Below are 18,180 nucleotides of genomic sequence, written 5' to 3'. Positions count from 1 at the left end.
TCAACGCGTTGTAGCTTCATAATGGAAACGCAATGAAACCACATTGATCTTCCTTATCCCAAGCATGTCGTAATCGAGAATCAAACATGAGGGACAATGTCTTCATTCAGGATAGGTTAGGTTAGGTTAGGTTACAAACCAATCCGTTATTAAAACTAGCCGTCTTAGGACTCTAATTACTGCAAGATTACATGTCCGTCCATCACCCACTATATATATACCTACAATGGCGCTATCTTCAGTACATAATACATATCATGTCATTTTAAGTTATACCTGTCATTTTCTATTATGTCGAAAAGGCAAGGGACGGGTAGTCGACAGGCATAAAATTTATGGAACACAGGTAAATTTTAGGCAAAAATCTAAAACAACCTTCTAAAAATTTTACATTCGTCAATAACCCGACAGAATGAAGTTGACAGCACACGCCAAACGGTTTGCATACCAGCGAGATACCTATTTGATTCGCTCGGATTATTCATTCATTTTAAAATTAACATTTGTCAATCACCTGTCCCTTTCCATTTCGGTGGATAAGAAAATGACAGCTATAACTTAAAATAAAATTATGTGTTTGCAGGAATCGGGGATGTTAAATGAATGGATAATTTTTAAATTCTGATTTAGGTCCATAGATGTTAGTAGGTACAATAGAACTTAATCCTAACAACAACCCAAACCTTCCCTTTACTCTTTACTCCAGGTTCAAAATGAAAAAATACATAACATTAACTCACGATTATATCTCAATGAGGTAGGCAGAGGTGCATCCATCGCAAGATGAATTAAGTACCCACACCTCACCCGAGCTAACTAAAGACAAATAACTAGAAATTCAAATTCTCAAATATCAAGACTTGTTCGTCCTCGTAAGCAGGTTGGGGGATCTCATAAAAATTATATCTAAGTAGGCTCTGTATTCAAGCCGAGTGTCATATCGAACGGGAATGTTCAGCCCAATCACTATAGCCGGAGATCTCGGTGAAGTGCCAATAAATATACAAGAATTGTGCTAGAACATAATATTAATCAATTATTACGTCTAAACAAAAAGATATATAAATATAATATTTTTACTTATTATTTTAGTCCTAGAATGTGAATTCTGATGGTCAATATTACCTGGAGGTCCGGGTTCGATTCCCGATGGGGACATTGTCGAAATCACTTTGTGAGACTGTCCTTTGTTTGGTAAGGACTTTTCAGGTTTGAATCACCTGATTGCCCGAAAAAGTAAGATGATTCCGTGCTTCGGAGGGCACGTGAAGCCGTTGGTCCCGGCTATTAGCCGTAAAAATACCTCCACCAACCCGCAGTGGAGCAGCGTGGTGGAGTATGCTCCTTGCCCCCTCCGGTTGATTGAGGGGAGGCCTGTGCCCAGCAGTGGGACGTATATAGGCCATTTCTGTTACGCACCCGAGTAATGAGAATACAAGTAATTATCACGTTAAAACTGTACAACGCCATCTATATTGTTTATGGTGAACGTATCCTGGAAAGTAGAACACGTTCAGCTGCTTCTCTTCCCGGGCATGTCGTAAAAACCGACAGAGGGATTGTGTCCTCTAACATGATGGACTAATGTTATGGGCGATAGGCTGATCCCTTATCACCATAAGGTTCATCATATCCATCTTTGGACTTCGTATCAACAGTGGCTGCAAGTTGTCTTTGATTACTTGTGGCTCTGCCCACCCCATTAGGGATTACGGGCGTGAGTTTATGTATGTATGTATGTATCCTGGAAAGTCCCGCATTAAACACACTTTTGTTACCCGACTGCCAAAGAAAGAGGGTAATATTTTTAGTAGTTACGGTCACGAGCACTGATATGTATACACTTTGATACCACGTCACATTAACTTTTTTGACAAATTAAACCGTCATCATCACCAGCCCATTAACGTCCCCACTGCTGCACGGGCCTTCCCTATGGATGGATAGGGAGATTGGCCCATAAACCACCACGCGGGCCCAGTGCGGATTGGTGGTTGTTAACGACTGCTAATGCAGCCGGGACCAACGGCTTAACGTGCCTTCCGAAGCACGGAGGAGCTCGAGATGAAAACCTTTTTTTTTTGTGGTCACCCATCCTATGACCGGCCTTTGCGAAAGTTGCTTAACTTCAACAATCGCAGACCGAGCGCGTTTACCGCTGCGCCACCGAGCTCCTCGTCGTCAATTAAACCGTAAGTCTCATTAAATGTCAAATATGATAGTGCGACAGGGTTCTAAAGTGGGTACATGATTTTAGTCAAGACTCTACATCAACCGTCTTCGTAGTCGTCGGTCCGTCTATGTCTTTCTAATGTCATTAACCAAGTAACTATAAGAGCTCTTTATTAACAAAGTGACTATAAGCTCAACAAAGTATGGCGAATAAAAAAATGAAAAGTTAAATAGGTTCGATTAATTACTGGTTTATAAGACTGTTATCAAAGAGTCCAACTTAAAAGGTTTTAAAGCATTCAATATGAGAGGCGAATCCTCACAAATCACTTCGAGCTGCAGACGGTATGCGTGAAACGAGTTTATGGTTAGACGGTTCCGTATATTATTCAAAAATAAAATTAAACCGGTTTTAAAATAATAACTCAACAACAATATAGTATCAAACCTGTACCCCAGAAGGTATAGGCAGAGTTGTATAGTAGACACACCCAATCTTCCAACAATAACCCTGACACCAGGGTTGATGAGGTTGGTAATTCACCTTACAACCCACACGATAGAAAAAGACTCAATTGCCTATGCCAGCTAGCAATGACTAAGTTCAACGTAATAGAGGGTGAACCTATCTTCCAAATATGAATTCAAACTCATAAAGCGAATTCGTCGGTTACCTCATATAATAGAACTATGTTATAGTTTTAAATACCACGTGTAAATGTATATGTATGTATGTATATATATATTATATATGTATGTATATATATGATGTATACTATGTGTATAGTATGCACGTGTAGGTGTTATCGCGTGCTCAGCAGTGAAGGAAAACATCGTGATGAAACCGACATTCCCGAGAAATGCGTTTCGGAGGTATGTGACCTAACCTGTAATGGGATGGTTTTGCCTTCGCGGGTTGGTCAGACAGGCAATCGCTTCAGGTTAGGTAAGCGAACCCCGTGAAAAACGGAATAACGCTATGGCTGTGTGTGTGTTATAGTCTCAAATAACACAACCAGAAATACAAAAAAATATTCCACTGACCCCTAAAACCGAAACAGAAAAAAATAAAAAACACAGATAAAGAGGCAGAAAGGTAAACATTGGACACGTATTGGGCTAAATATAAATGTCTCTGAGAGACATTAAGATAGCACAAGGAATGTTAAAAGCTATTTAATATTATGTTCTGTACAAACTTTATTATGTCTCGGGTGGGTTAAGTAACAAGTTCTAGACTTTAATAAATGTAAATATAGTGCATAAAGTAGTTATTTTTTCAGTACCTATTTAAAATATGAGTTTTCCAGTAGGTAAGTAATTTGGCGTAAATTGGCGCTTAAAGCACTTTTGGACAGAATGAATCAGTCGATTTGTTTTATTTACATGCTTAAATAAACATCCAAAAGTTATTTGAGCCATTTTGATCCATTTATTTGCACCATTCGCATAAAAGTATGTTATTTAATAAGAAAAAATACAACTAACATAATAATTTAATAGATAGTTTAAAATAAAGGACATTCTATTTTACGATTATATTGGTGCTAATTCCTATAAACACCATCTAATTTTATTTTACGTTATATCTGTCATTTTCTTATCCGCCGAAAAGGAAAGAGAAGGGTAATCGACAAGCATAAAATTTATGGAACACACGTCAATTTTAAGCAGAAATCTAAAACAACCCTATAACATTTTCGCATTGGCTAATAACCCGACATAATTAAGCTGACAGCACACGTCAAACGGTTTGCATTTCAGATACCTTTTTGATTCGCCCGGGTTATTCATTCATTTACTCATTCTTCCTAAAATTAAGAGCTGTAAATCATCCGTCCCTTTCCTTTTCGGCGGATAAGAAAATGACAGGTGTAACTTAAAGTACAATTATGAGGTCTCTTCAGGAATCGGGGCCAGTATCGGATTACTGTCCTTGATCTAGTGATGTCAACGAAATCTAAGTATAATGATGAAACTAACTGGACAACTCCCGATGTTTGTGTGTTGGTGTCAGATCTGGCAACCCCATATGCCTAGCTTTGTTATTATAATTATGGTGCGTAGCAACGGGTTAAGAAAGGTTTTTTATAGTACATAATAGTAGTAGCACTTTAATAAACGACGGGAGAAGATTCGTTCGAAAATTTTCAAACGTGACAATTAGTGTGTAGTGTTATTGGCATATCTACTCGATCGATGTTTGTAGCCGTGAATTTCTCCCAAACCTACCTCAGTCCATCCACCGAGACGAGGGTATTTCAATGAACAATATATATCAGACTGTACCTTGATCAAGTATTCTCATATCTGCTAATATGCACCTATAAAATAACTGCCCTATTGCATAAGTACAAATTCGAAATTCAACAATATCTTATTCAGTAGGTAACATAGTTATACTTTTGAATCGTCATTTTTTACATAACGAACGTCTCATACGCCTAAAACTACTGCAGCTTTTCGCAACCTGTATAGGCGAGGAAAAGAAACTACCGAAAAACTTCGGCACGGGGCCCTAAACGTTCTATGAGTTTGAATTCATGTTTGGATCATAGATAATTGATATCACGTGGTTTCCAGAATTTGTGCGCGTTTAATGGGAATAGGCTCGCCCCTATTACATGGGACTTAAACATAGCTGGCGAGGAGGGGTATACAGACCTTTCGGGCTATAGGCGTGATGCTATGCATGAAAAAGTTTGGCGCCTTTTTTTTTTCTTTTCTTTTTTTTTTGACGTGACTTAGGTATTGTAGATTTGCCGCAGATGGCATTAACTACTTGGCCGGACAAATGGGGAGCGCTGAAGGCTCTCACCCGGTATTAAAGTTTAGCGCTTACTGTAAAATATCATGAGACACATCGGTTTTTCTTTTAAATAATAATAATTAATATTTATACTTCCATATTCATCAATTATTTTTATCGAATAGAATTTGAATTTAAAACTAAGTTTACATTTCCACATTCATAATTCCCACGCGGGAATTATAAATATGGAAATTACCTTTTAAGTATTTTGTATTCGGAAATGCAATGCGTTCGAAAACCACTCGAGTCAACTTAAGGAATAGGTACCATGAAATAATTTTATAAATACATTCCAAAGAGATTCTGCTTCCTAGCACAAACTCAGTGATTTACGTGCATCTTGAAAGGCCTCCATGTAAATCTCATGCTATCTAGTGCTCGTGTATAACTCAGATGTAGTCACGGAATAAACTCGTCACCATATCCTGTGTGACTAGGCCTTAGACCTTATTGTTAACATGGGGACGTACACATTGATACGCTGTTTGATATTTCCACGACATGCCATAAGTAGAACCTATTTATTTTGAGAAACTAACATGCTTAAAGGATGTGTCGTAGACTTGCAAACTGAATATATATAGGTTTAAAGAATCATTATTCTCTATAAGAACACAAATTCACTTCCTTGAGAATTCATAAAATAAGTATGGTTAGGTTATGTATTAATATGGTTAAAAGATTAAAATATTAGACTAACGAGGCTTCACCTTTAAGTTATCAGCAAATATTTTAAAGACAAAAAAGGTGAGATGGGTTTTTGTATTTACGTAGGTAGGTATCATCGTTTCGCTAAGAGCGTTATCACTGAAAAAAGCATTTGGTTTTAAATGTTTACAGAAATAGTGACTACATACATACAGAGGTACATACATCGCAACGTGAATTAGGTATCCCTCACCGAGGTTTCAAGCATTATTTGAGCTTTTTTTACTGTTATGATCTGTATATATCTAGCTCAGAAGGCATATGGTCACTAATTCCAGAGCCACGTTCTTGTCGGTGTAGCATTCTCCATTCTTATCTATCAAAGGCCAATTCTTTCACTTCCTTATAAGACACGACATTCAACTTCTATTTAATCAGGGGGTTAAAAACCACACGGCGGCAAAGAGGAACACCGTTGGGTTTTAGTGGGTATACCGGGTGGCGACACCCGGGGAGTCCCACATAACCACGTCGTCCCCCCGGGCGGCGTGGTATGCGTGACGCATTTCCTAATGTCAAAAAAAAGGGGGGTTAAAAAAGGCCACATCGAAGCAATTCATCTAAAAAAGCAATATTGCTATTTGACAGTTGTTTGCATTGCGCACTTACTTTTATATGCGCAAATGTCAAATTGCAATATTTCTTTTTAGATGAATTCCCCTAAGAAAGCAACTAAACCCCCCCCCCCCCCCCCCCCCAAACCTAACTAAGAAGACATAGAGTAAAAATTAATCCGACTATGATACGAACAGTGCAACAATGTCCTTAGTCGCGATGTCTGAATCAAGCAATCTCGTGGACGGGTGAATGGTCGGGTTATCTCTGAATAAAGTGCGACTCACGCGCACGGATCGGCCCACGGCGGCGTCTGCGCATCTACCTTACGAGCCTGATAAAACGAATAGTTTACACCTTTATTATACATATTTGTGATTTTGTCTGTTTCAGAGTATGATTGTAGATAGTAGGTACCTACTTGTTATATGAAACTTAAAATAGACAATAAGTTAAAAAAAATCGTCAATTTTTGAGGTTTTTAATGTGATGTCGTAAATAATTTCATTTTTCCTCAGCATTGCACCCGAGCGAAGCCGGGGCGGGTCCCTAATTATTTATAAATCTTAAAAAAAAGACAAATCATTCGTATTTTATTTTTATGATTCCTTATACATAATATCTTAACTAATATCGGATTAACATGTTCTTCTTCTTCTGTCGTGTGGGTGGTGGGGTGGAGTAAGGTTGATGGTACTCCACCCCACCACCCACACGACAGAAGAACCATCAACCCTTGTGTCAGGGTTACTATTGAGCCGCCAAAGGCCCTGACGTGACTCATATAACGACTAGTTGCTTACATCGCAGTAGGTAAGTAGTAACCGGGACCAACGGCTTAACGTGCCTTCCGAAGCACGGATCATCTTACTTTCCGCCAAGCCTGTTCAACGTATTCTTTAACCATTTATTGTTATTGTAAGTCACTGTTGCCATGTCCTTATAAAGAAAATAAATAAATAAAAATAAAACAAAATGTGTTTTACATTATTTATAACTCTTATTTTAAAAAGTCGAATGCGTATTTAATTTTTATGATTCTTTATACATAATATCCGAAAACTAACGGATAATCCGAAATTATTTAATATCCGTATCCAAAACAGACACTTAATTTCCATAACATGCCTGAAAGATACTAATCTAAGAATGGAAGAATTCAAAATTATTGTGTAGGTAATTCGTCGTTACACAATAAATGAAGCACTTATGTACAGTCATGAGCAATATAATGTACCCACTTTAGGACTGTCGCACTAACATATTTGACATTTGGTGAGACTTACAGTTCAATTTGTCAAAAAATGTTAATGTGACATGGTACCAAAGTGTATACATATTAATGCTCGTGACCGTACAGCTTTTAGTTTAGATCGAGAGCAAAGAAACTGTTACCTACCTAGTCTCTTCTGAATTTAATAGGTAGATATATTCGAGTAGCACGTGCTTTACATGATTGGAATGTATTTTGAACTGTATAATAATATACATATTTATACGAGTAGTATACGCCGCAAAGAGTATAGATAGGGACGTCCGTTTTTATGGTTTTGAACAAAAGACAATCATAAATGTCTCGATACAAAAATACAGTATAGAGAATAAGAATACAGTGTAGAGTAAGTGGTAGAAAAAGTAACAAATATACCTATTTTTATTAAAGCTTACACAAGTCAACATGAAATATTATTAGTAGAGCCACATCAAAGTTAGTTAACATCACTAACAGAATTCAGAATTCATCCCCTCCAAATATAACTCCTAGTCTGGCAATAGCCCGAAAATAAACATCCAAAAGAAAAAAAATAAACCGTACAAAATCAAAAGTCATTAATGTCCAATAAGTTAAAAAGTTAAGTGACGGTAATAATAAATCATTTTTTATTTCATCTCTGTACCAATTTTTCCGAGTCTTTTTTTCATCAATTTAACACGAACAAAAAGTGGCACTCAATTGTAAGCTTTACGCATCCAATTCTTTTTTCGTGGGCAACCCGTTTAACGATTTGGACCAATCAGAGGGCGCGGTGAGCGGGCGCGCGCCACCTCCTGCCCTGCTATTGGTTGATCTGTTGGAACAGATTGTGCGATGGCGGGAAACAGCTTTAAGTTTAGGGCATCTCATTCTTACGATAGCCAGTGCGAGGGTCAGGCGCTGGAATATCGATATCGACTGTTTATTTTATAAATTGTCCATTGTTGAATTGATTATTATGACAGACAGCCACAACTCACATTAATATAATATCCTATTTGGGTAGGTAGAGTCACAGTCATCGGAAGGGTTAATCACCCTAAAAAGTTTTGATGAAAGGTCAGATAGTTACGTTAGGTTAAGTTACCAAATCGTATCACCCATATAATTTGTCGATTATGTTGGAAAGGATTATAATAAGTACCAGTAGATTTTTGTGATATCTTCTATATTCTATAATATAACATATCGTCACTGGAAAGGCAAAATTACGTAAGCGCCAAAATAGGTATTTTGGGTTTTTTATATATTCGGAATCAGCGTTTCATTCTGCGTCGATCTGTCTGGGCAGCATTGCGATACGAGGACTTTTTTGGCGCTTACGTAAATTTAAAAATAGTTGACTTTTTTCAATTCCAGTTTCTTAAACGACAAGATTTTGGTGTTTTTTTCGTGACTGGTGTATAAGTAATATTGTGTTCCTATATAATAACTACATATTAACTTTAAGTAAATTTGGCATTCTATAGTTTGAAAAGTATCATTTTATTAGTAATTTTGGACTACTGAAAATAAAAAATAGACTATGTATAAGTCATTTTTATTTACAGCTTTTAAAATAAGTAAGGCGTATAAGAAAAAAATGTCTTAGCATGTTTATGCAGTGAATGGCGTATAAGTAATTTTGACTTACAGAATTTAGAATAAGTAAGGCGTGTACGTAAATTTGCCTTCGCATTTTTATGCTGTTATTAAGCAAGTTTGTGGGCTAGCAGTAAGTTTCCCAGGAAGTTATTTTTTAACAATAGGTCTAAAAGTAAAACTATTTTAGAATTGATTTTATAATTTATTAGCGACCCGCCCGGCTTCGCACGGATGCAATGCTGAGGAAAAATGAAATTATTTACGACATCACATTAAAATCCTCAAAAATAACAGTATTTCTACACTATTTATTGGATGTTATTATACTTACCTATAAACTTTCCTCTTGAATCACTCTATCTACTACAGAAAATTGCATCAAAATCTGTTGCGCAATTTTAAAGATTTAAGCGTACATAGGGATATAGGGACAGAAAAAGCGACTTTGTTATACTTTTTAAGTTCTGTCGTTTGCATATTTAGCGCCAATTTTGAATCGAGAACTCAAAATTCAAATTTGTTGGAATTTCGAATATCAAAACAATTGAAAGCATTAGGATTAATGCAATTGTTTAGTCACAGCGTTGGTTTGAATCTGTCAGGTCACGTCCGAAAATGAATCTTACAAAGAAAAATGTTCTATAACTTTCGAAGAGGCCTACCGCGACTTCAGTGTTTCAAACAGTTAAAATCTCTATTCCACGATGAAGTGCCATGTCTGCGAACCATCGAACGCTGGTATTTAGAATTCGAGCGTGGACATCCGCCTTCACTGAAGATAATATCGTTGCTGTGAGACAACTAATCCTCAAAAATCGTCATGTCACATACCGAGAATAGAGGTGTTATTAGGCATTTCAGGGACAACCATTTAAACGATATTGCAAGAGGCACTTGGTGTGAGAAAACTAGTTTGCCGTTGCATCCCGCATTTTCTGACGATCATAAGGTAGCCCGCGTCAGATGGTGTAAGAAAACTCTTCAGAGGTTCAACCGAGGAGAGTCAAATCACGTGTACGACATCATCAGTGGTGACGAATCTTGGATTTATGCTATTATCCTGATTCCAAACAACAATCCACAGTTTGGGTCTTCCAAAACGAGTCAAAGCCGACTAAAGTTGTTCGCTCTCGAAGCACTTCAAAGAAGATGGTGGCTACCTTCGTGGAGAAAATCGGTCATGTTGCGACAATTGCACTTGAAGATCGTAGGACGGTTAATGCGGATTGGTATACCACAATTTGTTTACCACAAGTCATCGCCGTACTTCGAAAATCTAACCCAAAGCGACGCATGATGATGCGCAGGGGTGCAGGATGCTGCACCATGACAACGCAAGCTCACACACCGCTCGTCAAACGATTATTTGAAGCAGGAAAACGTAGAAATTCTTGACCATCCTCCATACAGTCCTGACCTAAGCTCCAATGATTTCTTTACATTTCCTAAAATTAAAAAAGAAACTCTTCGCGGTCAAAGGTTCCAGTGCGATGAAGAAGCGGCCAACGCTTTCAAGTCAGCCATTTTGAACACCTCTACTTTGGAGTGGAATAAATGTTAAATAATACCTGGTTCGAGCGAATGGAAAAGTGTATTAAACTTCGTGGTAAATACTCTGAAAAACAATAAGGGGAATTATTGAGGAATTAGAAATTATTGAGGAATTAAAAAGACTTGACCCTTCCAGAGACTTGACTAGACTTAGAGCCACGTATGCTTGTCCTAATTCAAACAATTTTGAGCCCAAATATACTACTGCATGGTCGACTGTGCTGCAAGATATAGCCCACTAGGGCTCTGTTTTCCGCATTTAGACTCTAAGGTGGCCCATTATGCGTGTAATTGTTGACTACGTAAGCCAACCTATCTCCTTCCAGAAGCTCAGAAGCCTCCTGGGGATTTCCCAGGCTTCGCGGAGCGACCCCATTCCTTTGAGGATTTTTACCCATTGTGCCGACACTCCCGTGCATTCCAGGATTACATGGGGGGCAGTTTCTTCTGCGTCCAGACAGCCTCTGCAAAGTGGGCTGTCCGTTATCCCTAAGTTAAATAGGTGCTTGTTGAGTGGGCAGTGACCCGTTATACTGCCCACTACTATTCGGAGGTCATTGCGGTTTAAGCGAAGCAGTCGGCGAGTGAATTGGATATCATAGACATGATATCCTTCGACAGTCTGCATGTGGGCAGCTGTGCCCATCTGTCGTTGTGTAGTTGCTGGTCCCTTACCCACGAGCGTAACTGACTGAAAGGTATCGGCAGGATTGGTTCGGGTCCATATACCCTGGTGTCTGATCCTCTCCTTGCCAGTTCGTCGGCGGCATCATTACCCAGCGATCCACTGTGCTGCCCTGCATATTATGGACGGTGGATGCCAATAACAAAATTAAGGGCAACATCCTTCTTTCAGTCATTTTGTAATATCGTCCATCTTGGATTTGAAATTTTGACATAATGACAGTATTCTACTAGTGTAGTCCTATCATTTGATACCCATATTGAGGGGGTTGTGGAAAAATATGTACCTAGTCCGCTATTTTGGAACGGCGGCCATCTTGGATTTTAAATTTTGACATAATCACAGTATTCTACTTGTGTAGCTATTTCATTTGATACCCATATTGAGGGGGTTTGGAAAAATATGTAATCCCCCATTATGTACCGGCTGCCATCTTAGATTTATAATGTTATTGATTTTATTATATTGTATTGACATCGGAATTAAAGGTGCGTACCAAATTTCAGATCAATCAGACAACAGGAAGGTACTTAAATTGCAATATCTAATTTTGATACAAATATACCGTACGGGTTTAGCTAAATAAAACCGTTTAACCCTTTCACGGACAGAAACCATGGGTCATTGGTGGTTCATAATAGGTAGTATGACACCTTGGAATCGGAACGTCCGTATACGTTCTGTCTTTGAAAGTGTTAAAAAGAAACTTTTACAAACAGATAACGGGTTGTACGCTATTATTTATATTTTATGAAACTTTATTTCTGGCACTTCAGTATTTTAATAGCTATTTTTATAAATCAATTGAAGTAATAAGTAATTTAAGGAGGTATTAAGAATAATTATTTGTCTCTTACGTCTTTTTACCCATGTAAGATATTACAAAAACTTACTTTAAAGAATCTTTGGTGAACTGACATAATCAATCGATCACTTTTTAGGCAATTTTCACATAATGAAAGCAGATGTGTAAAAGTCGTTACAGTAACTTTTACTCCGCTAACATTAGAGTATTATTATATTTAAAGAAATATTGTCGTTCTCGTATGCATTGTCGTAAGAGCTGTAAGTAATTTTGCTTCCAAATAATATTTTAACCAGATGGCGGTTGAGTAAATTTGCTTTACTGTAAACTGAAGTCATTTTTACGTAAGCGCCACTATATCTTAAAATAGCAATCCAACTGTTATGATATGTATTGCTGGACATAGAAAATTAAAAAACAATGTAACCTTACATTGACATCATCTAAATTGGATAATTGGGTAAAAAGTTATGATAAAAAAACGAAAAAATGAAACTTTAAACGGCTTTTTCTCGAAATGGCCTTTTGGCGCTTACGTAATTTTGCCTTTCCAGTGACGATATAATCGATAATGAGTTTTATGTCTAACAAAAAAGTTAGCCTAGAGATGCTTTCTTTTTACCAATCAACATAAAATATCCTTTGGAATACGACTTAAAACGGTTATGACTTCACAAGCAGGTATAATTCGAAAATTATTCAGTGCCGCTGCCGCCAGCCTAGACGTGGTACTTACCTAAGTACTTAAGTAAATATTTATTATAAAAAAATAAGGTCTTACGGGATTATTATGAACGTCATAAAATGAACGTACTACAAATTACAACAGACAAGAATAACTACACTGAAAACGCTCCAAGAATAATAAAAAATAAAATAAGCCAAACTTACATGTTTTTTGTACTATTGAATAAATAATTGAGAAATTAATTTATTTTTAAATTTAAATAAAAAAATAAAATATTTCATCGACACACCTACATCCCTACAGGATCTAATTGAGACGGAACTGCGAACTTCTAAACGACGCTGAGTCGCGATCGTTTGCGGCCACAAATGACATTTAAATCGATCCCTCTTGCGCGGGACACGGTCTATTTTTTATGCCACGTCACAAACTAATCGAACATTTTTAACACTTTGTAGGTTTTATAGAAGCTGTATTTTTACTTAAACGGGTAAGTTTTGCTACTATGTTAAATATAGCCCGTTAATTAGCCCTATATCTATCTACACTGCCTGTACGAGAGACACTTAACAGAAGTCAATATTGTTTTGACAGCTGTCAAATAAATCTTTGACAGCTGTCAAATAAATCGGGCCTTTAGTCGTTTCGGGCCGCAAATGGTTTCGACCACAGTGCGACTATGAGCTGAGTAGAGTAAAAACTCTTTTTGAATGGATCGTATAAATCATCGAAGAACTTTTTTGTAAGGGGTCGAATCGGACCGCACAGTAGAGATAGTACCTACATGTACTTACTAAATGTCATTTTACCCTGTGGTAAATCGACCCATTTCAAAAGTTACCTGGAGCAATTCGCAACGATTTAACGACAGCGTTGCAAAACGACCCAGTTAAAAGTCCAAACCCGAAAGGTACTTAGAGTAAGTCTTTAAAATTGACAAATTAAATTAAAAATCTACTAGAATAAGGACCATTAAGTCTTCCATAAACGATCGGTTAGGTACAGTCATGAGCAATATAATGTACCCACTTTAGGACTCTGTCGCACTAACATAATTGACATTTAGTGAGACTTACAGTTCAATTTGTCAAAAAAGTTAATGTAACATGGTACCAAAGTGTATCATATTAAGGCTCGTGACCGTACATAAGTACGTATGGTAATTTATGGTATGAATCTGTAAGCAAAATGACTTATAATTATCAAATACTAAGCACTTACTAATTACTACAATAAAGACTCATCAATGCCATCACTTTAACGATATTCGACCTCTGTAGCGCGTGTTCTACGTCAATTTACTTCACATGGCTTTTTGGTTCCGATGTAAACGCATGATTAGATAAGTTGTGTCCACACCGCATCGTAATTTATTCTTCTTCTATCGTGTGGGTTGTGAGGTGGAGTACCAACCTCATCAACCCTGGTGTCAGGGTTACTATTGAGCCGCCAAAGGACCCTGACATGGCTCATGTAACGACTACTTACTTACATCAGTAAGTAGTAACCTGGACCAACGGCTTAACGTGCCTTCCGCAACACGGATCATCTACTTTCGGACAATCATAGTATAACTTTTAGAAGTCACTTAAAATGGTTTACATACAGAGTGTTAGTGACATCGTAACGAAAACTCTGAGGGAGGGTTCAGACCATGATTCTGAGTTGACATCAAGTGGAATAATTAAAGCACATAAAACAATGTATCAAGTGGAATTTTCTATCGCAAAAGTATGGAACTAAAAATAATTAAAAAAACACTAAAATTTTCATGAATTAAGATAGGAAATACCCCTTGATGTCAACTCAGAATCATGGTATGAATCATTACCCTCAGTATTCGTTACGGTGTCACTAACACCCATACCTACTTGTATGGCTACCTGTACGTACTTTAAGTGACATCGTAACAAATACTGAGGGGGATGATTCACCTCATTATTCTGAGTTAATGTCAAGTGGAATTTTCCATCGCAAAGCTACAGAATTGAAAATAATTTAAAAAAAAAAACAAAAAGTATCATGAATTTTTGCGACGGACAATTCCACTTGATATTAACTCGGAAACATGGTCAGAATCATCCCCCTCAGTATTCGTTACGATGTCAATAACACTACATACATAAACTCACGCCCGTAAACCCTAATAGGGTGGGCAGAGCCACAAGTAATCATAGTCATCTTGTAGCCACTATTAACACGAGATCCTAAGTTATATATGATGATAGATAGAACCTACTGGAGAGAAGATATCATCCTATCGCCCATAATAAAAGTGATTTTTCTAAAAGGCGCTTACGTGAGGATATTGTATAGTCAGGTTTAGTATAGGCGCACCTTTAAAACTAAAATGGCTACCCTCGTCTCAATACGTTTGTCTTTACGGTTGATTCTCCTTTACACTGCGCCCAGTAATTTGCTATGAAGCTTCATCTATCATTCGTAACTAGTGTTATTATGTTCCTATTACACTGCACGTGTGTTTGTGCCATATTAACTTTCGAGTAATTTTAGAGTAGTTTTATTACTACGGAGGCCGTAATGGGAATCGATGTCATTAGCGATGACGAGGATTATGTAATGTACCTAAGTACCTATGCGTCGATGTCGATAGGTACTTAATATATTATTTATTGTAGTGGTAAATACACACTTCTCATCGAAAAAATCGAAACACCTCGTAGTTAGAATAGAATAGAAGTTTATTGCAAGTCACAAGTTATACAAGGCGTTGTAGTAAGTTTCGTAAGGATTATCAGAAAAAGAAAAATGACCTGAGTTAATATTACATACATAATAAGGATTCTTTTTTCTGAATGTGTTAATGTTCCAAATTCAAATTTTAATGAAAGTGTGTGTTGTACGAAAATTCGGGTGTGAAGCGACTTTTTTGATGAGCTGTACGGTCACGAGCACTAATATGATACACTTTGGTACCATGTCACATTAACTTTTTTGACAAATTTAACTGTAAGTCTCACTAAATGTCAAATATGTTAGTGCGACAGAGTCCTAAAGTGGGTACATTATATTGCTCATGACTGTACCTATTAGATACCTACATAAATAATTTAAATAACCTATAAGAAGTATCTGTAGACACCAAGTATTTTTTTATAAAGGTAGATAGGTACATGAACTCACAGCTGTTATTCCCAATGGGTTTGACAGAGGCACAGACACAGGAGGCAAGTTATCAATACGTCATGTATTTTTTTATTGAGGATTAACAATATTAACATTGTGTAAGTAGGTATGATGAATGATTGTCATGTCAGTGGCATCTTGCGGCCTGTATTAATAACCCACAATGACATCAGGGTTGGTGAGGTAGGTTATTCACCTCAGCACAACCCTGTGAATAAGCTGTTGAATTAAGTTAGTAGGTACTTTACATACCTAACTGGGCTATGCAACATAATAATGTGCTTTACAACATAAACATTGTGTGAAGATTTTAATTTATTTATTGTATTTGTAGGTACACAATAAGAACAGATAACATGAACATACAAAGAAAACAGTATAGGTAAGCTTTTTTGCTTTTCTATTTAACTTTTTAAGAAACAATAAGGTTTCTACGTGTATTGCATATTTCAAAGTCTTATATTGTTAAAAGTGTAAAATATTAAAAATTACTCGTAGTTAGTCGATGCCTCTATTTTAATAATTGTTCAAACACTATAAAAACCTACGCCTTTTGCCATCTAGCGTCCAATAGCAATACTAAAATAATACTGTGTTGTATAGGTAAGTAATACGCTTAATAGTTCCGTTACTTGTCCACAGATGGCGCATACAGTAGTTTTCTATTTTACTCGTTAGATGGCGTATGTTAAGTGTAATAAATACGTGGCTATTTTACTAAAATTTTAAATAATACCAATATACCTACCTAATCCCTAAATGTAAGCAGATGTCACGTCGTAAGAAAAATGTACCTAATGCCGTGGCTAGTATATAAAATATGATACATACTAAGTAGGTAAGTACTTACCCAAAAAAGCTTTTATAATCATCCATCGGCCAATATTCCAAATCCAAATGTTTTGAACAGACTGAACGGGTTTTATGTGGTCACAAATTCACAAGGCTCTATACTATAGACACAATAAAATACCTAAATAAGCACTTACACTCCACTAACGAAGTCACTGAACTACTTAATTATATTCATATTATTTTTCACTAAACACTTAGCATAGGTACAATTGTATTGGAAATTATTTGCATATTTTGATAAACCATCACCATGAATATTAACGTAATGAGCCGCGCGGGCGCGGCGGCGCGGTGGCAACTGACAGAATAGACAGATCGAACGAATTGGAACGAATTTCAAATCAGACGAACTGTTACAATATGAAAGAACGTAACCTTGTACTAGCGGCGTTCATTAAAAAAATTCGGACATATCTATAAAATATACCTCCTTAAGTTAATGTAAGGCTTTAAAAATATTTATCAGTTTTTTTGTAATTGCAAGTGGGTGATATTTAAACAGACGTCTATTTATTAGCATTATTGTCAACTAAATATCTACCTTGTAGGCACTCTGAAATTACAAAGCGAGCCGTCATCAGTACGCATCTAAAACATTATACATATAAACATATTAGCCGCTGTCAATGCGTACTATTATTTGTTCTGTGCGGCTATTAAGCCACTATAAATACAACTCGCCATATAGGTAGGTAGGTAGTACCAAACAGTATGCTTCTAAAATATTTTCATCGTTTAAAATATTATTTTAGTTATATTCATGTGCCGTTATTCAATAACAAAAATACGTCATATTATAATCAGATCCCTGGAGATATCTATGTATTTTCTTATATTTTTGAGGAGCACATTTTGAAGTTGAAAAAACACATAATGCATTTTTTTCTTTTATGCAAAATTTAAAAATTTGTTTCTGCGTAAATAAGCAAATAAGATAAAAAAAATGCCTTTTTTAATCCTTTCCAAAGTAAAGAATACAACTATTATGTATTTATTTAACGCCGCTGTTACAAGGTCACTTTATTTCTTCGGATGGCGTCTAGCGGTCTAGACTGTAGGTATTCTTTATTTGAATTTCCCCGCCCCAGCCTAACCTAAACGACCCTACAAATAACGATCACAGTGCAGTAATAATAAGGTCGATTTTTTTTGAATAAAAATTTATGATTAACGAGAAATTGGTGGATAGATGTAATACAAGGACCAAGTAATAGCTAACTTAAATAAATTCAAACGTCATTGGTAGCAAATCCTACCAAAATGTCCAAGGATAGGTACCTACCTATTACAAAAATGAAACTCTTCGAATGTGGAAGACTCTGAGGTCGTGTTCAAGATAAATTATGAAATTCTGATTAGGTAC

The 18,180-nt window shown here is 36.6% G+C and overlaps 1 protein-coding gene across 2 annotated transcripts in view; it reads right to left on the bottom strand.

The window, feature by feature from the left end:
• LOC126377111 (uncharacterized) overlaps positions 1 to 17,095 on the bottom strand; it is a 100,008-nt gene extending 82,913 nt beyond the window's left edge. For both annotated transcript variants that reach the window (XM_050024773.1, XM_050024774.1), the window contains exon 1: positions 16,813 to 17,095. In XM_050024773.1, coding sequence (XP_049880730.1) covers positions 16,813 to 16,834 — 22 coding nt within the window. In that variant the 5' untranslated portion in view covers positions 16,835 to 17,095. The remainder of the gene's footprint in view (positions 1 to 16,812) is intronic.
• Between the last annotated feature and the right edge of the window lie 1,085 nt (positions 17,096 to 18,180).

The sequence above is a fragment of the Pectinophora gossypiella genome, chromosome 22, assembly GCF_024362695.1.
Source record: "Pectinophora gossypiella chromosome 22, ilPecGoss1.1, whole genome shotgun sequence".
Lineage (NCBI taxonomy): Eukaryota > Metazoa > Arthropoda > Insecta > Lepidoptera > Gelechiidae > Pectinophora > Pectinophora gossypiella.
The sequence above is the reverse complement of the archived record's forward strand: the minus strand, read 5'-3'. Positions and strand labels throughout refer to the sequence as shown.